We start from the raw sequence: 25654 nt of genomic DNA on the forward strand, positions 1-25654 counted from the left end.
CCTCCTGCCGGGCTTGGCCATCTTGGGGGCAGGCCCCCGCTCTTGGTTGGCCTGGGTAAATCACTTCATCTTCCTCACCTAAGAAACGGAACGCCCCCGCCAACGTCCGAGGACTACGACCTGGGCCAGCGACCCTGCCCTGCCTCTCTGGAGGCCCCGCCCCTCGGACCGCCCCGCGTCTGAGGAGGCCCCGACTCACCTACCTCCTCGCCCCTATGGAGGCCCCGCCCCCTCGCCTCTCGGCCCCGCCCCGGCACACCGCGCAGGCGCGGCCCGTGCTAGCTGCGTCGCCGCAGTGCCCGGCGCCACAGCCGCCGCAGCATCCTCGGTGTTCGCGTGTCCTCCCGGCTCTGTATCTCGTCTTACTTCTCCTCGGCCGGCGCGATGGCGAAGCCGCTGACCGACAGCGAGAAGCGGAAGCAGATCAGTGTGCGCGGCATCGCGGGGCTGGGCGACGTGGCCGAGGTGCGGAAGAGCTTCAATCGGCACCTGCACTTCACGCTGGTCAAGGACCGCAACGTGGCCACGCCCCGTGACTACTTCTTCGCGCTGGCTCACACTGTGCGGGACCACCTGGTGGGCCGCTGGATCCGCACGCAGCAGCACTACTACGAGCGCGACCCCAAGGTGAGGCCAGGGTCGCCTGCCCGGGGTCACTGCACTCATCCTGCCACGCCCGCTGCCCCCACCCCGGAAAAGGGCAGCCCTTGTGCCGGGTTACCCGAGCCACGGGCCCCTGTGAAGAGAGCAGAGCGATGCGCCTCTCTCCCGGAAAGACGCACGTAGGGCCCGTGCTTGCGGCGTGTCTTTAAGTTGAACATGGCCACCCTCTGTCCGCCCCCGCAGCCCATCGGTGGTCCACGCACTGGCCTCTTGCCGAGGAGGATAGCCTCGGCTGGGGTCACGTCTCTCCCACCGCCTTTCCCCGGGGGTCAGCCAGCTTTGCACAGGCCTGGTTCGGTCCTTCCCGCCCTGCCACCCCGGGCGCAGAGCGGATTCGGGCGGTCAGGAGGTCGTCTAAGTAGGCAGATTAGGGTGTTGTCTACACTCGGCTCCCCGGGGGGCCTGGCCTCGGCATCCTCTGCTTAGGCGCGAGCCCGCAGACCCTTTGCACGAAGAGCTCGATCTTGCGGGAGTCCTGTGCTCCCCGCGACTCCTGAGCCCTGGAGTCCTGGCGGAATTTTCCAGCCTGTTTCTAGCCGGGTGCTTCCTCCTCCGCTGCCCCCGCCCCCCACCTTTTGTTTTTCTGCAGCAGAGTGTGAGAGAAAAGGGTCCTGGAACCAGGCCTGGGCAATTTGGTGGTGTTAGTGGGTGAGCTCAGTCATTTGCAGGGAATTGTGGGGCTTTTTTTGGCTAGGCAGTGATCGGAAGAAAATCATTGAGGATGCCTGCTAAAGCAGGAGGGGTCAGGAGCTCAGAGAAGGAGCCCTCAAAGAAGGCTCAGTCTTTAGGGGTTTCCACACCTACCTTGAAGAACATTGTTGGGTTAAAGTTCACAGAAGTTAAGTAATTAATCACAGAGATTAATTGTTACTTCTTTTTATATTTTGCAGAAATTTATGCTTATGGCAGAAAAAGACAAAATAGGCCAAAGAAAAGTCACTGATGTGACTCCATTACTCTTAACCATATTAAAATGAAGGTGTATGTACTTTCAGATCCTTTTCTATTCTTAAATATACATACACTTTTTTTTAAAGATTTTATTTATTTATTTGAGAGAGAATGAGAGAGCGAGCACATGAGAAGGGGGAGGGTCAGAGAAAGAAGCAGACTCCCTGCCGGGCAGGGAGCCCAATGCAGGGACTCCAGGATCATGACCTGAGCCGAAGGCAGTCGCTTAACCAACTGAGCCACCCAGGCGCCCTACATACACATTTTTAAAAGTATATTGCATGTACAGTTTTGTGGTTTTTCTGTTTCATTCATTGACATTTGTAACTTTTTCAGTAGCTTTCCAAGTTAGTAAATATGCTTCTCCAGTACCATTGGTAGTTTGATAGGCCTATCATACTCTTGGCCACCCATCTGCTCTCAGTTTGGGAATTTTCTTCCTGCTCTTGACTGTAGAGAATATTGTCCTCTCCATGATATTAAGGTAGAGTGACTGGCGAAGAAAGGACACACTTGCAGGCCTGAAGCCAGTTTGCAAAGATTTGATTTGCAGTATACACATAGGCAGTGGGTAGTTGCTTTGTTGATCGTATTTTAGAGTATTTTCATGAGGCATTAAATGTTTAATAATTGCTAAGAGTGAGATTGATTGCTTTTCCAAACTTACTCTGGGGCACTCTTTTTTCTAAAATAGAGATGGTAAGAAGGACAGATTTATTAGAATACCAACTGGGCTCCTTCACATTTAGTATGCAAGACAGCATAGAAAGAAGTGGCACCAAATGGGTAAAGCGGGTTTTTACAACAGGGGTTTAGGATGACTTTGCCAGGGACACTAGCCAAGAGGCAGTGGCTCCCCCAGAATCCCTTGCTGATGGCAGAGCTCTGGTTTGCAACATCATTTTTGCTGTCAGTGTAGCAGATGACAAGGGTACAGCTTTGCCTGCACATTCAAGGACATTTTCCTGGACCTGGACACACCCCAAAACCTTGCATTCCCATTAGAGTGTTTATGTATAATTAGATCCTGAAAAGGACAGTGAGGCTCAGGGATTACAGAAGCAACCTTTCATGAACAGAATTAATCCCTCTAACAAAACGGCTTTCCTAGTCCTCACGGAGAGGTCTGAGTTTTGATTGTTTGCTGTGGTGACTACGGGCGGAAAGTTTTGTCTTTTAAAGAAACCACACAGCCTGTAAGTGGAAGGTTGTTTGCGTGTTCTGGATAGGAAGGCCATTTAAAACAGAAAATTGGAAGTTAAGTGTTTCAGTCTGGCTAATTCACATTGAAAAATAAGCTCCTCCTCTCCTTTTTCTGCAGAAGTTACATGTTTGCTTATAATGGACCAGAAACAAGCCCCACAAGAGTCAGAACCTGACGGGAGGTAGGCTCCCAATAAAAATCTTGCATAGCTGCACCCCAGCCTGGGAATGACCTCAGGGACTTGTACCACTGCACTTCTGATTGGGGTAGCTGAATGATTTATATTTAATAAATTAGAGTGCTTTTACTTAATTTTTTGTTTTCCAGACAATTATGCAAGTTATGATTATTGGAGGAAAAATTGGAAAACAGATAAGCCGGAAGGAAAAAATGAATTTTAATCTCTCAACACTGAGTAATAACATGATGAATGCTATAAACATTTTGTGTCCTACATCTTTTTTCTACACTGGTAGCAACACCGCTTTTATTATACAAAATAGTATCGTGCTGTACCTATTGTTTCAGAACCCTTTTAGCCTTCTCTTTTTGGCAGTAGCAGAAACAAATGAAACTTGTGCTCAGAGAAAGATTTTTCAGGCAATTAGCATGGCAAATGAAGTAAAAAACCCTGGCTAAAATTGAGAGGGTGGCGGTTGGCAGGAGGCGGGGCTTAGTTCTGAGGATGGTTCAAGGATTCTCCGAGGTGATGGCAAGGCCGGGAGTCTGGGATAAAACTCCAGAGCTGGAATTCCACCCTGAATTCAGGCATAGAAAAGAGCTGGATGGGGAGGGACGGCTTACATGAGTCCAAGCTCCTTTTAGTCCTGGCTTCACCATTCTGTCTGTGAGACCTTGGACTTGGCTGGATTTCTTAATCTTGCTTGGCCTCAGTTTTTTCATCTTTTAAAATGGAGGGTGAGTGGGTGGAACGAGGTAATCCATTTCTGAGGTCCCTTGCCATGTTAAAAAGTTGTGGCTTTGTGTTTGCTTATAAAATGTTTCCATTTTATATTGACATTCCATTTCTGCTGTAAAAGAATCAGAGAATGCTTAAGCAAGGCATGACACAGAAGGTTCATACTAATAGGAGACCTCAAAGAGAAGGTTGGGGCCAGAGAGTGAGGGTAGGGAAACAGGTTGCATTCAAGGGCAAGGTCAGGACACAAAGTGCAGATGTAAGTTCTGGCAACCAAAGCAAATGGCAGCTCATGTCCACTTATGGGAGTCATGGGATCTCTGTGATAATTGCGAGAATGAGCAGGTGTGAGATATCTCCTATGGGATTTTAAAGTGGGTAGGGTAGAATGCGGACAGCTGGCCTACTACATCCCGGCAGTGGATGAGTCTGTTTACTAATGGCTCTTTGCCATAAGCTCATGGCATAGCCATGATGGTAGATTAAGGAGAGAGAGCTCCACCATGGGCCCAAATTGCAGTCTTAAATATTTCTAATAAGATAATCATAATGAATACGATTAATCTTATGGTTTGGCTGGACTCAGGACTTAAAGGAAGATGATCTAGAGCAGTGTTTTTGCAGCCTTGGCTGCCTACAGCCTCCACTTACAAGATTTTCTTTTACTGATGGGACCAGCCACCGGAATCTTTTTAACACACCCAGTTTTGATATGTTTCCACTTGTCTTGTGAAGTTGACCTTGTATCCCATGGGCAGGCTTCCCTGATACCAGATAGCTCAGTTATTTTCTCTGGCTAGAAGCTTGACGATGGACAGATGTTTTGTGTTGCTGATTAACCTGACAGCTCGCCAAGTGGAAGGTAGGGTTAAGCCATCATTTTATGAGATTAAGAAGGCTCTCAGAGTGTGTGCTATGATTTTTTGAAGAAGACAGTTTGGCTCTGCTCTTAAGAGCTGTGATGGTTTATTTACAGTGTCACCTTGTCTGGGCCACAGTGTCCAGAAATTTGATCAAATACTATTCTGGATGTTTCTTTGAAGGTGTTTTTTTAGATTAACATTTGATTCAGTGGACGTTGAGTCAAACAGATTACCCTCTGTAATGTGGGTGGGCCTCATCCGATCAGTTAAAGACCTTAATAGAACAAAGTCTGATACCCCCACCCCCCATGCTCATGCCTCCTCAGCAGGAAGGGACTCTGCCAGCAGACTGCCTTTGGACTGCAAATGCAGTCCCCCCTCCCTCATCAGATTTTAGTCTCAGACCTCCACAATTGTGTGAGCCAATTCCTTAAAATAAATCTATATATATATCCTGTTGATTCTGTTTCCCTGGAGAGCTCTAACACCAGGTGCTGGTATTAGATGGCTGCAAGGACCGACCCTTTGTATTTTTATGAAATATTGTAACCGACCTCGCTTCTGAATCCCAGCCCTTTGTAAATGACTTTTTAAAAAATTCTATTTTATATGACATCAGACTTAAAAGTTGCAGAAATAATACAGTAAATTCCCTTTCTTCATGCAATTCCCAAACATTAAACATTTTAACACATTTCTTGTGTCCCTTTCTGTATATATTAATACATTTTTTTCTCAACCATTTCAAAGTAAGTTGCAGACGTGATGCTCCTTTACCCTTAAAAATGTAAATGTGTGCTTCCAAAAATCAGGGAGACTGTTAGACAAACACCATGAATGAGTAAACCCAGGACATTCACACTGACATGGTGCTGCCACCTACGGATCTCCTATAGCTTTGCCAGTTGCCCAACTAATAAGAAATACAAATAAGACGATTGGGAGAACTTTATGTCTTTTCAGATTGTACCTAATTTTTCATTAAACAAATCAAAGCTTTAAGCCATTTAGAAATCCGCACATTCTGAGCCATGAAGCAAATCAGCAACAGACAATAACTCACTTCTTTTTCCTACCTTATACAGGATGGGGTTCTTAGGACACAGTAAAGGGGGGCGCCTGGGTGGCTCAGATGGTTAAGCATCTGTCTTTGGCTCAGGTCATGATCCCAGGGTCCTGGGATCAAGCCCCATATCGGGCTCCCTGCTCCTTGGGGAGCCTGCTTCTCCCTCTGCCTTTCTCTCTCTCTGTGTCTGTCTCTCATGAATAAATAAAATCTTTAAAAAAAAAAAAAAGGACGCGGTAAAGGGAAGAGAAATGAACACAAATTTAGCAAGGTAATCAGACTACAGAGAAGTTTGGTCAACTGTGTCTTGGACAGGATCTCCTGGTGTAGGAATTACATGTGATTTCAGTTCTAGCTGAGTGTCTCCTTAGCCTTGAAACATCATTTAAAATGAAAGGTGGAAGTAGCTCAGTTAAAATGCTGACTAGGACCACACAGGTTATAAATCTACTTTGGCATAGTCCAGATCACTTCACATAAATTGATTAGGCTTTGGCTTCTCTGGCTGTGATAAGGAGACTTGCATGATTGGCACTGGGATGGGAGTGAGTAGATATTTTGTAGAGCTTAACAGCATGGAAGGCAGAAGGCAGGGGACTGTAAAATGTAATGTCATGGAGCACAAAGTAAATCTGTTCCCTGCAGAGCTGAGTGATCTCTGTGATCCCTGTAAGTTCTTAGATTCTATTATTATATTTTACGGTTTCCAAATTGACTTTGAGTAAACAGACCTGTGTTCTAGTCCAAGGTACCAGTACCTAAAGTGAAAAAGGAAATCCGTGATCCACACTGAGACAGAAATCTGCCAGTTACTCATAGGAAGCCAAGTTTCCCTGGCACTTAATCCTAAAAGAAAGTGCTTGAGTGTGACATCATAGGTTGGGATTTTAAGAGATGAGGTAATAGGGGCGCCTGGGTGGCTCGGTTAGGCGTCTGCCTTCAGCACAGGTCATGATCCCAGGGTCCTGGGATCGAGTTCCACAGCGGGCTCCCTGCTCAGTGGGGAGTCTGCTTCTTCCTGTGCCCTTCTGTGTGCTCATGTGCGATCTCTCTCTTTTCAAATAAATAAAATCATTAAAAAAAAAAGACGAGATAATGCTCAACATCCTTATGGCAAACAGTAGGGGTTTCATAAAGCTGTTGTCAGTGTGACCCTCCAAAAAACCCCTCTGACACAGCAGAATGGGTGCTGTGACATGGCCAGTGAATACTAGGACGAGCCTCAGCTGTGTGGTGGCGGGGGGATGGAGACTGCTGCCCCCTAGCAGTCTCCCCTTTGGGCTGGCAAGGGCAGGGTGGCCCTGGTGCCTTTGGAGAGGCTGGGGAGCCCACCAGAGCTGGCCTCTTGTTGGGTCGGTGGTCTCTGTCTGGCAGGGAGCTGGCGGTCTGCCATGGGGGCCACTCTGCCTGCGTAGCCACGGCGAGGTGGCAGCTAGCGTGGGAAGACGTGGCATAGAGTCTGGTAGAGAAGGGGAGTGCTGCTGCCTTCTGGGCGCGGCTGACACGTCTCTGGCCAGAATCTGGTTCTTCTCGGTGAAAACAGTTGCCCCAGTCTGTGTTTTGGTGCCCTGAATGTTGGAGAAGTTCTTTTTTCCTTTTCCTGCAGAGCATTCAGAGCCTTCTGTTAAACAAAGACTCTCAACAGCCCTTTTGGAGAGGGAAAAGACATTGGCGGTCTGTAAAAGTCCAGTTCTGTTAATGACTCTCCGTCGTGTAAAGAGAAAATGAGGCTCAGCCTGTTGCTATTCAGCTCCAGCTCCACAATTCGAGTTCCTTACCTCCTAAACTGTCTTCAGAAGATCACTGTGTTGTGTAGTATTTGTGTTGCGCATCTTTTCATCTCTTTATGTCAGGGAGCTTTATGTTTTTCTGTGATGTTACCTATTGGTATAGGCTTTGCATGTAATAAATAAACCCAATTAAAAAAAAAATGAGGCTGCCTCTAAGCCACTTAATATGTGTTACAGTGGTATTGCAAGAAGGGACCATACAAGAAAGTCAACAGCCCAGCTCAGCACCCTAGGCGGCAGGCCCCCAGGCTGCTGTAGAGGGGTTAAAGGGGTCCCTGTCTCTCTCAGGCTGAAGCAGGGGAGCGTCTGGTTTTTCAGCCAGCACTCCTTGAGCTGGGCGGCCCTGTCCACAGTTGCACAAATGGTGGCTGGGGAAGCTGTGGGGTAGGAGGGGTGGAAAGATGCTGGGCCAGGCCTGGGATGACCCTGGTCCTGTAGCAGCAGCAGCAGCAGAGTTTGGGGACACTGAGGAACTGGCCCTTTGCAGGTGAGCCTGCTACGCTTTTTCTTACGCCAAGCCTGAGCCCTCAGGTGGTTTTGTCCAAAATTGCCACCCTGCTAATTAGGTTCCATTACTCTCCCTGAAAATCTGGCCTGGCAAGGGAACCAATAGTGCCTGAGTTCAGAGCTAGCCCTTTGTTGTATTTAGGGTAGACATGGTGTTTCTCAGAGAGGTGAAGGGATCTAGGCCACCCGACTGGCCAGGCCAGGATCCGGGATTGGACCTGAGCATGTGCGATTCAGAAGTGTGTGCATCTCCTTGGGCCGTGCTGCTGGCAAGCCTACTTTAGTTTGCCTTTACTCTGAACCATCTTAAGGAAACTGGGGAAAACCATTTCAATACATTTGAAGAAATTATAAAAGTTCTTAGAACAAATTACACAGCAACACCAGAAAACACGCCATAGGCCAGAGTGCAGAGCTCGAGCTGGGCAGATCAGCAGTGCCTTCCGTACAGCCTGCCTGGGTGGGTGGTATCTGGGGGAGCCCCAGGGTCACTGCTTCTGCTCCCCTCTTATGCAGAGGTGCATTGGGAGGCTCCCTGGAGCTCTTTGCAGAATTAAATAAACTATAGAGCCCTTGACATCTGTGCTCAACTTGGGAGGAAAAAGAAAGACCGAAAGATTTTAAGATGAGGCCCAACATTGTATGCCTCGGTACCCATCCCTTACGAAAAGATAATCAAGCTGTTCCATAGTGCTAGTTAAAAGTTAGAAACTTTAGCAGAGATGGAACTACAACTACAACTTTAAAAATACATATTTCTATGGGGCTCCCGGGTGGCTTCCTCGGTTAAGTGTCCGACGGTTGATTTTGGCTCAGGTCATGATCTCAGGGTCACGAGATCCAGCTGGGTGTGGAGCCTGCTTGAGATTCTCTCTCTCCTTCACCCTCTGCCCCTCCCCACATTGTGCACGTGCGCACGCACTCTCTCTATAAATAAATAAAAATACACATTCTAGTTAAAGGCAACATAAAAACGTCTTGATCATATTCCTGAGTGCCAGCTTGTTAAGAAGCCTCTTGGAGAGAACCTCAAAAGTAGTTACGAAGCAAGCCTTCGTGTGTACATAGGAAAAGGACATGATTGTGCTTGAAACCTTCACTCACACTCTTCTCGACAGCTGGGTTTTGTTGGGCTCTGGTGTTCTCACCGGTGCTAAGCCCCGTCTGGAGGGAGGGGCGGCGCAGTGCTATGGAAACCCCGTATGACAATAACTCAGTTCAAGTGCAGAGTAAATAGCGTCTGAGAAGAAGCAATGGGCCATGAGCAGTGGTGACAGCAGCTGTCCTCCGCGTGGCTGTGGATTCACTCACTGCACTGCTGAGTTTGTGATGAGAAAAGTCTCAGGAAAGTGAGAAAAGTCTGTCAAAGACGGAACTCGGCATGGTTTTTTTGTACGTATGCATTCTCTTTGATTTTGTAGATTTAGCTGTGTATGGAAAGTTTTCTTTAATTATATACTGAAAAAGTGTTTTTAATGTTTTATTCAGGTCCTTTCTTCAGGGACACTAATCACGCAGATGTTAGGTAGTCTTTGTATTCCATATGGATATTTTCCTCTCCAGTCTTTTTCATGCTTCTCCCCCATTTTGTTCACTTTTCCAGCCAGGTCTTTGTTTCCAGCTTTGCCCCTGTTTTGCATTTAGTGGTACCTCCATTTCTGTGGCGGTTTTATCTCTTATTTATTTTTCTTCCCCGGGCTTGGTGCTGTCCTTTTGTTACCTTATCAGTGTTTCTTGACATCTTGGATTAGTCTGTACTAACAAATTGTATTTGTCTCTTGATAAATGCTGGGTGTTTGCCCATTTTATTTCTTTGTTCTGTTTTCCTGTTTTATTTTTTTATTTTTTTATTTTTTTCCATGCAGCCCCAAAGGGGCAAGTTTTCCTGTTTTAAGTTTCAGGATGTAGATCCTGAGTTCCATCTCCCTGAGTGGAGGGAATTCTTCCTGAACTAGCTGTTTGCAACTGGATGATGGGGCAGGGACCTGGAGGGTGTGTGCAGCCTGGAGCGAACAGCCCTTCCTTGGTCCCCAGATTTATGAGTGTGTACATGTTTTTGTGTGTATCCACATGTGTGAGTGCATGTGTGCAAGTGCGTGAATTGTGTACAGGTGTGAGTGCATGTGAGTGTGCATGCATGCATGTGCCCATGTGTGGCTGTGTACACGAATGCATGCATCTGTGGGTGTGTGTGAGTGCACATGCATGTGAGTATAAAGTGTTTTATCCATTCCTCGGCTTGAGAAAAGCAGAGGCCAGCAGTGGACAATCACCCTTGTCCTCCCCTTGCAACTTGGTGGTAAAGAGGTATGAGAGCCAGTTTTCTAATTTAGTTCTCCCTGTTCTGACTTCCCATCAGTGTGTTTTAGGGAAAAATGGGCAGAAGCATTTTTATTCTATCATCTTTATAATTGGAAGTATTCTGCTTAATGTACAACATTTATTTTACTGTACTCTGTCAAAATTTTGTACATTATTTCTACTATCTTATGTATATATATATTTTTAAAGATTTATTTATTTATTGGACAGAGAGCATGCACGGAGTGGAGAGGGCCAGAGGGAGAGGAAGAGAGAGAGAATCCTCAAGCAGACACCCCGCTGAGTGCGGAGCCCAACACGGGGCTCAATCCCAGGACCCTGAGATCATGACCTGAGCCGAAATCAAGAGTTGAATGCTTAACTGACTGAGCTACTCAGGCACCCCTAATATTTTATATTTTTTGGTAACAGCTTTGAGATAAAAATTCAGATACCATGCAGTTCACCCATTTAAAGTATACAATTCAGTGGTTTCAGTATATTCACAGGGTTGGGCCATCATCACCACAGGCAATTTTAGAACATTTGCACTACCCCAGAAAGAAACCCAACAGCTTTTAGCTGTCACCCACCCCAAACTCCCTACCCACTCCTAGTTAGGCAACTACTAATCTACTTTCTTTCAGTAGGGTTATCTATATTTTATAAAGGGAATCATATAATATGTGATCCTTTGTGACTGGCTTCTTTCATCTAGTGTAATATTTTCTAGGTTCCTTCTTATTGTAGCATATATTGGTACTTGATTCCTTTTTTTTTTTTTTTTTAAGAATTTATTTATCTGACAGAGAGGGACACAGAGAGAGAGGGAACACAAGCAGGGAGAGTGGGAGAGGGAGAAGCAGGCTTCCCACTGATCCTGGGATCATGACCTGAGCTGAAGGCAGACGTTTAACGACTGAGCCACCCAGGCACCCCAGCACTGTGTATTTTCTTTACAGAAATGTCTGTTCAGATCCTTTGCCAACCAACCATTGGGTTGTCTTTTTTTTATTAAGTTGTTTAGATATTCTAGATACAAATCTTTTGTCAGTTATATGATTTGCAAATATTTTCTCCCATTCTGTTCCTTCCCATCCTTTTTACTTTCTTCATGTTATCAAAGTTTTTAATTTCGATGAAGTCTAATTTATCTGTTTTTTCTTTTGATGTCATACAAAAGAAACCATTGCCTATTCCAAAGTCATGAAGATTTACTTCTGTGTTTTCTTCTCAAAGTTGTATGGTTTTTTACATTTAGATCTCTGATCTACTTTGAATTAATGTTCATATATGGTGTGAGGTAGGAGCCCAACTTCATTCTTTTGCATGTGGATATCCAGTTGTCCCAGCACCATTTGTTAAAGAGATTATTCCTCCGACTGAATTATCAGGGCATGCTTGTTGAGAATCCGTTGGCCATAAATGTGAGGGTTGATTTGGGCCTCTATTCCATTGCCGTGTGTGTCCACGCTTACGCCAGTACCACACAGTCTTGCTGCTGTAGTTTTGTAATAAGGTTTGAGATTAAGAAGTGTAAGTCCTCCAATTTTGTCCTTCTTTTTCAAGATTGTTTTGACTATTCCAGATCCTTTGCATTTCCATCTGATCGATCCACTTAATCCTTCTAATGAATCAGTTTATCAACCTGCAAGGAAGTCAGCTGGAATTTTGACAGGGATTATGTTGAATCTGTAGATCCATTTTGGAAGTATTGCCATCTTATCAGTGGTAAGCCTTCCAATCCATTGACATGGGATATCTCCATTTTCTTTGTTTCCTTACCTGTGTATTTTGCAAATTGGGAGCCCATTTCTACCTTGGCTCACCCTCTGAAGCTGCTTCTTGGTTCTGAGGAGAATTGTTTAAAAACTGCTGCATGAAAGTGTGATATAATGGGGTGAACACAGCTGTAAAAACCCAGAGGGCGACACTGCTGAAACTGAAACCGTGCAATTTTCTCAAAAGGTTTCTGGTCAGCTGCTGGTCAGAATTCTAAATGGGGTATAAAGACATAGTTTAAAGAGGGTCACTGCATGGAATGCGGGTCCCAGAGTGGCTCAGGCAGGTTGCCTTGTAAAGGCAGGACATCCCAGTAAAACCCTGGCCGAGAAGCCCTGCCGACAGTCTGTGGAAAGTGAATTCTCTCCCTGCATTCTGCAGCAGGGAGGGAAGCTGATTTTTTTTAAATTGCATTTTGAAAATTTTAGCCTGCAGGAAAGAAAAAATCATAGTCCAGTCCAGTCCATACTTTCCCATGGATTCATATCTGAATCCGAGACACACACACACTTATTGTTGTGCATGTGCACACACTCACGGACACACCCCTTTTCAAGGCCTGATTTTGCTTTGTAACTTTTTATTTAGGAGCAAGAGTAGATTGGCAGAGGGTCACAAAGATAGTGTGGAGTACTGTGTAGCACTCTCTCCTTGCATGACCATAGCACGGTTATCAAAATGAGCTGGCACTGGCTCAGCACTTTCTTCGGATTTTACCACTTTTTCCTCTAATATTATCTCTGTCTCTGGATCACATCCGGGGTCCCCTAGTTATTATGTCTCCTTAATCTCCTCCCATCTGCGATGGTTGTTGGTCTCTCCTTGTCTTTCATGACCTTGGCAAATTGATGAATGCTGGCCAGGCAGTTCATAAGAATGACCCTTAGATGGGGGCCTGTCCAAGGCTCTTTCCTGATCAGTCTGGGTGGGGGCTTGGAAAGAATACCACAGAGTACCTTCTCATCACAGCGTATCACCGTAACCTGGCACTGATGGTATTATCCTTGTCACCTGAGGAAGGTGGCACAGCCAGGTCCCTCCCCTATGAAGTTACGGTTTCCTGTCCCAGACTGTTTAGTAGATGGGAGTCACCCCAATCCAGCCCCCCTCAGGGGAGGAGATTGGGCACCACCTGCTGGGGGGAAGGATATCAGAATTTTTGGACATTTGTTAACACCACCATGGTGATCGATAAATACTTTGGGGGAGACATTGGAGGCTGGCAGATACCCCTTAGTCTGTAAAGGTGTGCCGGCTGGTTTCAGGGTTCAGCGGTGGCTGTTTTCTGCGGCAGTTACACTGTGCTGTACTCCTGGTGATTTTCTGTCCCACTCGTTCCATCTGCGTACATTCATTGGAATTCTTCTGTAAGGAACATTTCTCCCTTCTTCCCCATTTATTTTCCCAGGCTTTACTTTTGATGGCAGGAAGCAGCATGGAGTCCCGTGTAAGAGCAAGACTCTGAGGGCCAGAGTGTGGCTCAGCCACTGCTGCCCCATGGCCCACTGGGGGGTTGTGAGGAGTAATTGGTACCACTCATGGGAAGGGCTTAGAACCCCACTCAGCTCCCAGTGAATGTGGGTGGTCCTCCTTCTTGTTTACACGGACTGTCACATATCCCAGTCCCCCTGAGTCAGGCAGCAGGCACTATCCAGACTTGGGCCCAGTGAAAATGGATGTATCCATCCATCCATCCAGTTGTGTTGATTGGGTGATGTTTACCGAGTACTTAGCGTGGGTGTCAGAAGCTGTTAATACTTGAGAGTATTCCCCCGTCACAGGGTTGTTTCATCCTGTGTTAGAGAGGTGAAGAGGTCATTTACTCAAGGGCCCGTGGTGGGGAAGAGGCCAAGCTAAGTTCAGACCTGGCTCTGTCCATTCGGGGAGCCTTGTTCCCCAGCGCTGCCCTGCCCTGCCTCCTGCCATCTGGGGGAGGCCAGCTTACATCCAGCAGGGCAGTGAGCAGAGGCTCTGCGGTAGAAGGGTCCTGAATGCTGCCCTTGGAAAGCTGAGGTTGGCCAAGGCTTGGCATAGGGAGTGAGCCCATTTGGGGGTGTGTGGGTAGCCCAAATGAAACACCTAAGGAGGTGCTCTTATGAATTTGCTCATCACCCTAATCTTCCTTGTGTGCGGGGATGGAATATGAAATCTGAGATGCTTTCTTTTGCCTCCTCAGCGCATCTATTATCTTTCCCTGGAATTCTACATGGGCCGCACACTGCAGAACACAATGGTGAACCTGGGTCTTCAGAATGCTTGTGATGAAGCCATTTATCAGGTACGGGGCCCTGGGGCCTGGCTGCTGGCTAGCCTCTTGTGGCTCACTAAGTTTTAATCCAGGCCCTGCAGAGGGGAGCACTGACGTTGAGATTTGCTGCCGTCTGGGGCCAGGCGTGACTTAGGGCCTAGTCTGTCCTACACGGGGGGAGAATGGGTTGGTGGGTGACACTCCTCAAGGGGAAAACATAAGGATTGGATGGGAAGCTAATGCATGAGCGTGTGAGCATGGGATTGCATTGTCATGCTAAGGTTTCAAGGCTTCTAGAGGCCATTGCACTCCTCATACCCACCCCAGGGGCAGATTTACCACAGGGCAGAAGTGGTACTGTCCCATTTCTTGTCACCTTACTGAACCTCCAGTCCCCTCTTCCACCCTTAGACAACCTCTTGTGTTCATCTTGCCCTCTAGGTATAAAATTGCCTTTTCTCTCCAATCAAAATAAAAACTGTCTTTGCTTAAGGGTCTTCATTAACATTTATCACTTGGATGCTGATTCCGTCCACAGTTCATTTGTGGTTTTAGAGCAGAACTGGAATCCATCATGTCTGTTTTCTGTCTCCGTACCCCCCTCCCTGGACACCATCTTCCTCCTGCACTGCACACTCAGTATACAATTCTTAGGGTATAGATGTGCAGCCCTCCCACCCTCCTGCATGAACATAGCAGGGTCCTCACCAGAGTCTTCCCTCCCCTAGCACCTTCTGCTGCTTTTGCTTTTGTTCAGTTTTGGTGTGGGAGGCGCTCTGGAGGCCTTACTGGTAGCGGCATGAGAGGGACCTCACATGGGTCTCAGGCAGCCTCACATTTCTGCGGCTCCTGTCTCTGTCCACAGCTTAGTGGAGAGGAGTTGCTGGGGCAGGTAGTTTCAGTTGGCAAAATAAAAATTTGGAAAAAAATTTGACTTCCCAAAATGGGAATTGTAACCTCAAAATTATCTAAAAAGAGACTGGAAGGGAAGATGGTGATGGAATAGGAGGATCCTAGGCTCGCCTTGTCCTGTCAACACCTAAATACCCCAGAAGTCAACCTGAAGACTGACAGAACAAATTCTACAACTAAAGGGAGAAAAGAGGCTACATCAAAGAAGGTAGGAGGTGTGGAGACATGGATGGTTTGGGAGAGAAACGGATCATGGCCGCGGTGGTGGGGAGGGAGCCATGATTGCAGAGAAGGGCAAGAGACAGACTAGCACACAGGGGAGCCCATGGGGAAGACGAATCCCCACAGCAATTGACTTGGAAAATGAGAGGGGCCGAATTTCATGACTTCCTGCAACCAGTGGGGCTTACTTAAAGCCTGGAGTTTTAAAGGTCAACAGGCTTGGCTGGGGTAGAACCCAGGGGCATTGCACTGCTATTGGAGAAAAGGCAGGCAAACAGCCTGCAGACATACAGTGTGGAAACAGCTATCTGAAGAGCACCTGGGGCACACAGTGGGGAGGTTATTTGCTCATCTCGGAGCACGTTGCAGAGAGGCAGCATTCACAGAGATCCCTCTGAGAACTAAGGAACTGGCAGGCACCATCTCTCCCCTACCCCTCAGCATATGCACAGGGCCACCTGGGAGAACCGGCACTGTGCCGACACTCACTTGGTAACTTACTTACACCAAGTCCCACCCCAACCCCACTCCGGTGGACTTGCCCCTCCCAGTCATGCTTGTCTCAGTCCCAGGGTGTTGGAGCCCCTCTGCCAGGAGACTGGCCCAAACCCCTGCTCACACCGTGTCTCCTGTTGTGGGGGCCTCAGTTTCAGCAGTGGTGGAGACAGGTATCATTTCATAAGCAGACCAGAGCACACCTAGTCAAAACTGGCCACATTCGGGCCAGGGACTAAACACTACCCACAACTAAGAGAGCCTCTGCAGATGACTGGCCTGAAGGAAAGGTGGCCAGGACACAACAGCAGAGTGCACACAGCACACACTGGAGATACTCTTTGAAATGCCAGGTCCCGGGGAACACGGGATACTATACCACGGAACACTACAGAACCTCTTCTTCATAAAGCCATTACCGTCAAGAATAGGAGACGTAACTGACTTTCCTAACACATAGAAACAGGCATAGAGACCTAGAGAAAATGAGAAGACAAATTTATTCCACATGACAGAACAAGATAAGGCCACAACCAGACATCTAAGTAAGACAGATAAAAGTAACATGCCTGATAGAGAATTTAAAGTAATGATCATAAAGATACTTGCTCAACTTGAGAAAAGAGTGGAAGGCCTCAGTGAGACAATTAACACAGAGATAAATAACGTAACAGACATAAAGGGTTCAATACGCAAAATGAGAACCATGCTTTATGGAATGAACAGCAGGCTGGAAGAAGCAGAGGAACAAATTAATGACTTAGAACACAGAGTATTGGAAAGTAATCAAGTTTAAGAAAAGAGAAAAGAATTATGCAAAGCAAGAATAGACTTAGGGAAATCATTGACTCCATCAGACATAACATATTATATAGATCCCAGAAGAGAGGGAAAAGGGGGCAGAAAATTTAGTTGAGGAAATAATACTGAAAACTTCCCTAATCTGGGGAAGGAAACAGATAACAGATCTAAGAGGCACAGAGGGAACCCCCCCAACAGAATCAACAAAAGCAGATCCCCACTAAGACATATTATAATTAAAATGGCAAAATGTAGTGATAAAGAAAAAATAAATTAAAGCAGCAAGACAAAAGAAGATAGTTACATACAAGGAAAAACCCCATAAGGCCTTCAGCAGACTTTTCAGTAGAAACTTTTCAAGCTAGAAGGGAATGAATGGCATGATATATTCAAAGGGCTAAATGGGAAAAATCTTCAGCCAAGAATAGTCTATCCAGCAAGGCTGTCATTCAAAATAGAAGGAGAGATTAAAAGTTTCCCAGACAAAAAATGAGTTCATGACCACTAAACCAGCCCTGCGAGAAATATTAAGGGAGCACTTTGAGTGGAAGGGGAAGACCAGAAATGACACTATGAAAGTAGGAAACACAAAGCAGTAAAAAGAACATTTCAGTAAAAAATCAGTCAAGGAACTCACAAAATAAAAGGATGTGAAATATGACACCATATACCTAAAACATATGGAGAAGAGGAGTAAAGAGTTGGTCCAAACTTAACCACCAACTTAACATAGACATATATGCAGAAGATGTTATATAAAAACCTAATGGGGGGCACGTGGGTGGCTCAGTCGGTTAAGCATCTGCCTTTTGCTCAGGTCCTAATCCTGGGGTCCTGGGTTCGAGCCCCGCATCGGGCTCCCTGCTCAGCGGGGAGCCTGCTTCTTCCTCTCCATCTCCCCCTGTTTGTGCTCGCTCTCTCTTTGTCAAGTAAGTAAATTCTTTTTTTTTTTTTAAGATTTTATTTATTTGACAGAGAGAGACACAGCAAGAGAGGGAACACAAGCAGGGGGAGCGGGAGAGGGAGAAGCAGGCTTCCCACCAAGCAGGGAGCCCGATGCGGGGCTTGAACCCAGGACCCCGGGATCATGACCTGAGCCGAAGGCAGACGCTTAAGGACTGAGCCACCCAGATACCCCAAGTAAATAAAATCTTAAAAAAAAAAAAAAAAAGCTAATAGTAACCACAAATCAAAAACCACTAACAAATAATGCAAAGAATAAAGAGAGAGAAATCCAAATATATCACTAAAGAAAACCAGCAAACCATGAAAGAAAGAGAAGAAAGAAAAACTTCAGAAACAACCACAAAATAAGTAATAAAATGGCAATAAATACATAACTATCAGTAATCTCTTTGAATGTAAATGGACTAAACGTTCCAGTGGCTCAGTCAGAAGAGCATGCAACTCTTCATCTCAGGGTTGTGAGTTCGAGCCCCATGTGGGGTGTAGACTTACTTAAATAAACTTTTTAAAAAAGATACAGGGTATCAGAATGAATAAAAAAACAAGACCCATGTATATGCTGTCTACAAGAGACTCATTTCAAACCTTAAAGACACCTGCAGATTGAAAGCAAGGGGATGGAGAAACATTTATTATGCAAATGGATGTCAGAAGAAAGCTGGAGATGCAATACTTCTCAGACAAAATAGATTTCAAAATAAAGACTGTAACAAGAGACAAAGAAAGACAATATATAATAATAAAGGGGACAATCCAACAAGAAGATACAACCATTGTAAATATTTATGCACCCAACACAGGAGCACCCAAATACATAAAACTGTTATAACAAACACAAAGGAACTATTCAATAATAATACAATAATAGTAGGGAACATAACACCCCTCTTATTGATGGATAGGTCATCCAAACAAATTCAATGAGGAAACCGTGGCTTTTTTTTAAAGAAAGATTTTATTATTTGAGAAAGAGAACAGCAAGAAAGAGAGCACGAGGGGGGAGGAGGGGCAGAGGGAGAGGGAGAAGCAGGCTCCCCGCTGAGCAGGGAGCCCAATGTGGGACTTGATCCCAGGACCCTGAGATCATGACCTGAGCCGAAGGCAGATGCTTAACTTACTGAGCCACCCAGGCACCCAAAACTGTGGCTTTGAATGTGACACATTGGACCAGGTGGATTTAACAGATATATTTAGAACATTCCATCCTAAAACAGCAGAATACACATTCTTTTCAGGTGCACATGAAACATTCTCCAGAATAGATCACATACTAATTAGGCCACAAAACAAGTCTCAACAAATTCAGAAGGATCAAAGTCAACAACATGCATCTTTACCACAACACTACCTCAAGAAGCAAGAAAAGTCTCAAACATCCTAACCTTGCACCTAAAGGAGTTAGAAAAAGAACAAATAAAACCCCAAACCAGCAGAAGGTAGGAAATAATAAAGATGAGAGCAGAAATAAATGATATAGAAGCCAAAAAAAATTAGAAAACAGAGCAGTTAAATGAAAGTAGGAGCTCATTCTTTGAAAACATCAAGAAAATTGATAAACCTCTAGCCAGACTCATCAAGAAACAAAGAGAAAGGACTCAAATAAATAAAATTACAAATGAAAAAGGGGAAATAACAACTGACACCACAGAAATACAAATAATCGTAAGAGAGTATTATTAAAAGCTATATGACAACAAATTGGACAGCCCAGAAGAAATAGATAAATTCCTGGAAACATATAACCCACCAAAACTGAAGCAGGAAGAAATAGAAAATTTGATTTCTTTAGAAATCAAATCAGTAATCAAAAAACTTCCAACAAACAAAAGTCCAGGACCAGACAGCTTCACAAGTGAATTCTACCCAACATTTAAAGAAGAGTTAGTACCCATTCTTCTCAAACTATTCCAAAAATAGAAAAGGAAGGAAAACTTACAAATTCATTCTATGAGGCCAACGTTACCCTGATTCCAAAACCAGATAAAGATACACATAAAAAGAGAACTACAGGCCAGTATCCCTGATGAATATGGATGCAAAAAACCTCAACCAAATACTAAGGTTTCTGACATTAGCCATAGCAACATTTTTCTTTTCTTTTCTTTTTTTTTTCATAGCAACATTTTTCTAAATATGTTTCCTGAGGCTAGGGAAATAAAAGCAAAAATAAACTATTGGGATTACATCAGAATAAAAAGCTTTTGCAGAGAAAAGGAAACAATCACAAAACCAAAAGGCAACCTAAAGAATGAGAGAAGACATTTGCAAATGACATATCCAATAAAGGGTTAGTATCGAAAATTAATATAAAGAACTTACACAGTTCAGCACCCAAAAAACAATCCAATTTTTAAAATGCACAGTAGAAATGAACAGACACTTCTCCAAAGAAGACATTCAGATGGCCAACAGACACATGAAAAGATGCCCAACATTATTCATCATCAGGGATATGCAAATCAAAACTCATACCTGTCAGAATGACTAAAATAAAAAACACAAGAAACAAGTGTTGGTGAGGATGTGAAGAAAAAGGAACCCTCTTGCACTGTTGGTGGGAATGCAAATTGGTACAGCCACCCTGGAAAACAGTATGGAGGTTCCTCAAAAAATTAAAAATAGAACTACCCTACAATCCAGTAATCACGCTATTGGGTATTTACCCAAAAAAATACAAAACCACTAATTCAAAGGGATACATGCACCCCTATGTTTATAGCAGCATTATTTACAATAACCAAATTATGGAAGCAGCCCTAGTGTCCACTGATATATGAATGGATAAAGAAGAGGTGGTACATATATACAATAGAATATTACTCAGCCATAAATAAGAATCTAATCTTGCCTTTTGCAACAACATGGGTGAAGCTAGAGAGTATAACTCTAAGTAAAATAAGTCTGGCAGAGAAAGACAAATACCATACGATTTCACTCATATGTGGAATTTAAGAAACAAAGGGAAGAAAGAGAGAGAAACCAAGAAACAGACTCTTAACTATAGAGAACAAACTGATGGTTAACAGAGGGGAGGGATGGGGGATGGGTGAGCTAGGTGATGGGGATTAAGGAGTGCACTTGTGATGAGCACTGGGTGATGTATTTAATTATTGAATCACTATATTGTACACTGAAACTAATATAACACTGTATGTTAACTATACTGGAATTAGAATTTAAAAATTATCTAAAAAGATAGACATTATCCTGGTATGTGATTTGTCATTTGAACTGTTTACTGAATATGAATCTCAGAATGCATCTGTAAGCACCACACAACATGTAAAGTCTAGATCTTCAGTGGAATTTATTGCTATAGGAAGTGTTTCATTTTTTGAAACATTTTCTCTTTATATAATTCTTACAGATAGTAAAGATTTTAGGGAATGTTTATACCATAAATATGCCATATCTGTTTATAATTTTTATTACACAATGTGTTAATTATAGAAACTTAGAAAATGCAGGGTAGCACATATCCTTTTATATGTGCATTTTTTTTCTTAAAAGTGTGATACTTCACTCACTTTTAAGCTTTTTATTAATCTGGTATTTGAAAGGTTTTCTGATGATCAAAACTTTAATGTCTCCAAGTACACAGTTGCTGGGCCCTTCTAGTCATAAGAGGGAGTGCCAGATGTTTTGAGTGGGAACCAAATGATGATGTGGGGCTTAGATGGGCCTCCTCCCCCAGGTCCCCGCATTTATAATGTAGTGTGAAAAGTGAAACATGCTACTACTATTGTACAGGGTTGGAAAGTAGTTCTGGGGAGCAGGTTACACTAAAAACTGGAACTTTAATAGAAGCAGCTCTCTCCTGACTGAGCAATCATGGGTGCATTTAAGTATTTTTTTTTTTTTATCATGGAAAGTTTAAATTATGTACAAAAATGGAGTGACTGCTATGATGAACTCCTTCCATATACCCATCACCAGCCTCCACCTATCTTCAAGCCCCACTCATGACCTCTCTTGTTTCCCTCACACCCATGCTACTCCCAGATTATTTAAGCTAATATCAAATAGCATATTTCACTTGTTGCTGTTTCAACAGGTATCTCTAAAGATAGGGTCATACCGTTCTGACCGCTAAGATACTGACAATAATTTTCGGGCAGTTGACAAACTTGTTGATTGCCTTATAATTTTTCAACAGTCTATTCAGAAACTTATTTGCACTTGGTTGATACGTCTGTTAAGTCTCTCTTAATCTATAAATTCCTCTTTTTTACTTTTCTGCCTTGCAGTTTATTTGTTGAAATTAGGTTTGTCCTGTAGAGTGTCCTGCAGTCTCTATTTGACTGGTGTCCCTAGCTGGTATTTTTTTTTTAAGATTTTATTTATTTATTTGAGAGAGAGAGAGAGATCACAAGTAGGGGGGAGGGGTAGAGAGAGAAGCAGACTCCCCACTGAACAGGGAGCCCGACGTAGGACTCAATCCCAGGACCCCAGGATCATGACCTGAGCCAAAGGCAGCCACTTAACTGACTGAGCCATCTGGTATTTAACTGGTATTTAACCTGCTACTTTGTCCCAAGGATTTTACTCTCACCAATTCTACTCAACATCATACTGATGGTTTTAGCTCGGATATTTAGGCAAGAAAATGAAATAACAAGCATCCAGATTGGAAAGGAAGAAGGAAAGCTATCTCTATGTGCAGCTGACATGATCTAGAAAATCCTGGATTTTAAATGGAAACCAATTAAAATATATTAGTACAAATGAATGAGTACAGCAGCATTGCAGGATGTAAGATCAATATACAGAAATCAACTGCATTTTTATATAACTGCAATGAACAGTCCAAAAATGAAATTAAGAAAACAATTCCACTTAAAATAGAATCAAAAAGAATAAAATTCTTAGGAATTAATTTCCAAAAGAGATGTAGACTTACATCCTGAAGACTATAAAACATTGTTGAAAGAAATTACAGGGATTGACGAACTGATCCTAAAATCCAGATGAAATGCAACAGATCAGAAATCATTAAAACATACTTGAAAAAGAAGAACAAAGTTGAAGGACTCACACTTCCCAATTTTAAAACTCACTATGAAGCTATAGTCATCAAGACAGTGTGGTATTGGCATAACGATAAACATATAGAACAATGGAATGGAATTGAGATTCCAGAAATAAACCCTCACATTTAGAGTCAATTGATTTTTCCCCTAGTTTTTCAAAATTGTGGTAAAATAAACATAACAGAAATTGCATTCATATTGTACCATACTCCCCACCATCCATCTCTAAAACCCTTTCCATCTTGCAAAACTGAGCCTCTATATCCCTTAAACACTAACTCCCCATTCTCCCCTCCCTCAGGCCCCTCCCTCAAGCTCATGACAGCTACCATTCTACTTTCTGTCTTTCTGAATTTGATATTCTAGGTACCTCATATAAGTGAAATCACGCAATGTATGTTTGTCTTTTTGTGACTGACTGGCTTAATATCTTCAAGGTTCATCCATGTTGTAGCATATGTCAGAATCTCCTTCCCTTTTTTTTTTTTTTTTTTTTAAAGATTTTATTTATTTATTTGACAGACAGCGAGAGAGGGAACACAAGCAGCGGGAGTGGGAGAGGGAGAAGCAGGCTTGCTGCTGAGCAGGGAGCCAGAAGCCTGATGCGGGGCTCCATCCCAGGACCCTCGGATCAGGCCCTGAGCCAAAGGCAGACGCTTAATGACTGAGCCACCCAGGTGCCCCGAATCTCCTTCCTCCTTTTTAAGATTCTATGAATGTATGTATATACTGTATGTATATACCACACTGTGTTTATCCACTCATCTGTCTATAGACACTTCGATTGCTTCTGCCTTTTAGCTACTGTGAATATAATACTTTTATGAATGTGAGTGCACAAATATCTCTTCAAGACCCTGCTTTGAATTCTTTTTGGTATATACCTAGAAGTGGAATTGTTGGATCACATGGTAATTCTGTTTAACTTTTTGAGGAAACATCATACTGTTTCCCACAATGGTGACACCTTCCCTACCAGTAGTGCACAAGAATTCTAATTTCTCCACATCCTCACCAACACTTGTTCTTTTTCTTTCTTTTTTGATAGTAGCCATTCTAAGGGAGATAGTATCTCATTGTGGTTTTAATATTATTTATCTACTGATGAGTGTTGTTAAGCATCTTTTCTTGTGCTTATTGGCCATCTAAATATCTTCTCTGGAGAAATGTCAGTTTAAGTCATTTGCCCATTTCTGAATTGAGCTGTTTGTTTTGTTGCTATTGTTGAGTTTTAGGAGTTCTCTATTCTGCATATTAATCCCTTACCAGATACATGATTTGCTAATACTTTTTCCTGGGTTACCTTGTCACTTCGTTGATAGTGTCCTTTGATGTGGAAAAGTTTTTAATTTTCATGAAGTCCAGTTTTTTTCTTTTGTCACCTGTGCTTTTGGTAGCCTATATATAGTCAATTGCTTTTTTTCTTTTTAAAGAAAAGGGTGCCAAAACACTCAATAGAGAAAAAATAGTTTTTTTGATAAATGGTGCTAGAACAGTTGGATGTCTACATTGCAAATAAATGAAGTTGGATCCCTATCTCACACTATATATAAAAATTAAGTCAGAATGGATCAAAGACCTAAATATAAGAGCTAAAACCATAAAACTCTTAGAAGAATATATATATGGGTAACTCTTCATGATTTGGCAGTAGATTATCTTAAAAATGACATCAAAAGCATAAGCAAGAAAAAAAATAGATAAATTGGACAAGAGTAAAAACTTCTGTGCATCAAAGGATATTATGAAGAAAGTGAAAAGACAAATAGAAAATATTTGTAAATAATAAATCTGATCAGGATTTGATATCCAGAATATTAAGAACTCTTATAGGGGTGCCTGGGTGGCTCAGTTGGTTAAGCGTCTGCCTTCAGCTCAGGTCATGATCTCAGAGTCCTGGGCTCTAGTCCCACATCGGGTTCCCTGCTCAGCGAGGAGCCTGCTTCTCCCTCTCCCTCTTCCACTTCCCCCTGCTTGTGCTCTCCTGCTCTCTCTCTCTCTCTCGCTCTATCTCTCAAATAAATAAATAAAATCTTTTTTTTTAAAAAAAGAACTCTTACAACTCAACAACAAAAAGACAGACAGCCTAGTTTAAATATGGGCAAAGCACTTGAATCGACATTTTCCAAAGAAGGTATACAAATGGTCAAAAAACATGTGAAAGGGTACTCAGCATCATTAGTCATCAGAGAATGCAAATCAAAACCATGAGCTACTGCTTCACACCCACTTGAGTGGCTATAATTGTAAAGACAGAGAACAAGTGTTGGCTAGGATGTGGAGAAATTAGAATCCTCATATACTGCTGGGAGGAAGTAAAATGGTGGACACACTTTGGAAAATAGTTCGGCAGTTACTCAAAAAGTTAAGCATAGAATTACCGTGTAAACCAGCAGTTTCACTCCAAGGTTTAGTTCCAGGAAAAATGAAAACATATGTCCACACATAAAATTGTACATGAATGTTCATAGCAGCATTATTCACAATAGCCCAAAAGTGGAACAAGCCTAAATATCCCTCAGCTGATAAATGGATAAACAAAATGTGGAGTGCTCATACAATGGAAAGCTACGCAGTGATAAGCAGTACTGATGTGTGCGCCAACATGGATCAACCCTGAAAACATTATTTTAATTGAAAGAAGCCAGATACAAAAGGCCCTATGTTTGTATGTTTCCATTTATGTGAAATGACGAGAATAGGCACATCTGTAGTGACGGAAAGTAGAAGAGTGATTGTCAAGGTCTGAGGGAATAGGGAAACTGGGAATGATTGCCAGTGAGTATGGGGTTTATTTTTGTGTGTGTGTGGTGAAGTACTGGAATTAGTGGTGGTTGCACAACTTTGTGAATATGCTAAAACCATTGAATTGTTCGCTTTAAAGGGTGAATTTTATATGGGATGTGAATTATATCTCAATAAAGAGAAAGCAGG

At 43.5% G+C, this 25654-nt stretch overlaps 1 protein-coding gene across 1 annotated transcript in view; it reads left to right on the forward strand.

Annotated features, from left to right (window-relative positions):
• Window positions 1-259: 259 nt before the first annotated feature.
• The window catches only part of PYGB (glycogen phosphorylase B), a 55301-nt gene continuing 29906 nt past the window's right edge, over window positions 260-25654 (forward strand). The window contains exons 1-2 of the mRNA XM_032419305.1: window positions 260-627; window positions 14223-14324. Of these exons, the coding sequence (XP_032275196.1) occupies window positions 385-627; window positions 14223-14324 (345 nt within the window). The 5' untranslated portion in view covers window positions 260-384. The remainder of the gene's footprint in view (window positions 628-14222; window positions 14325-25654) is intronic.

Source organism: Phoca vitulina, unplaced genomic scaffold (genome assembly GCF_004348235.1).
Source record: "Phoca vitulina isolate PV1807 unplaced genomic scaffold, GSC_HSeal_1.0 scaffold22, whole genome shotgun sequence".
In the NCBI taxonomy this organism is placed as follows: domain Eukaryota; kingdom Metazoa; phylum Chordata; class Mammalia; order Carnivora; family Phocidae; genus Phoca; species Phoca vitulina.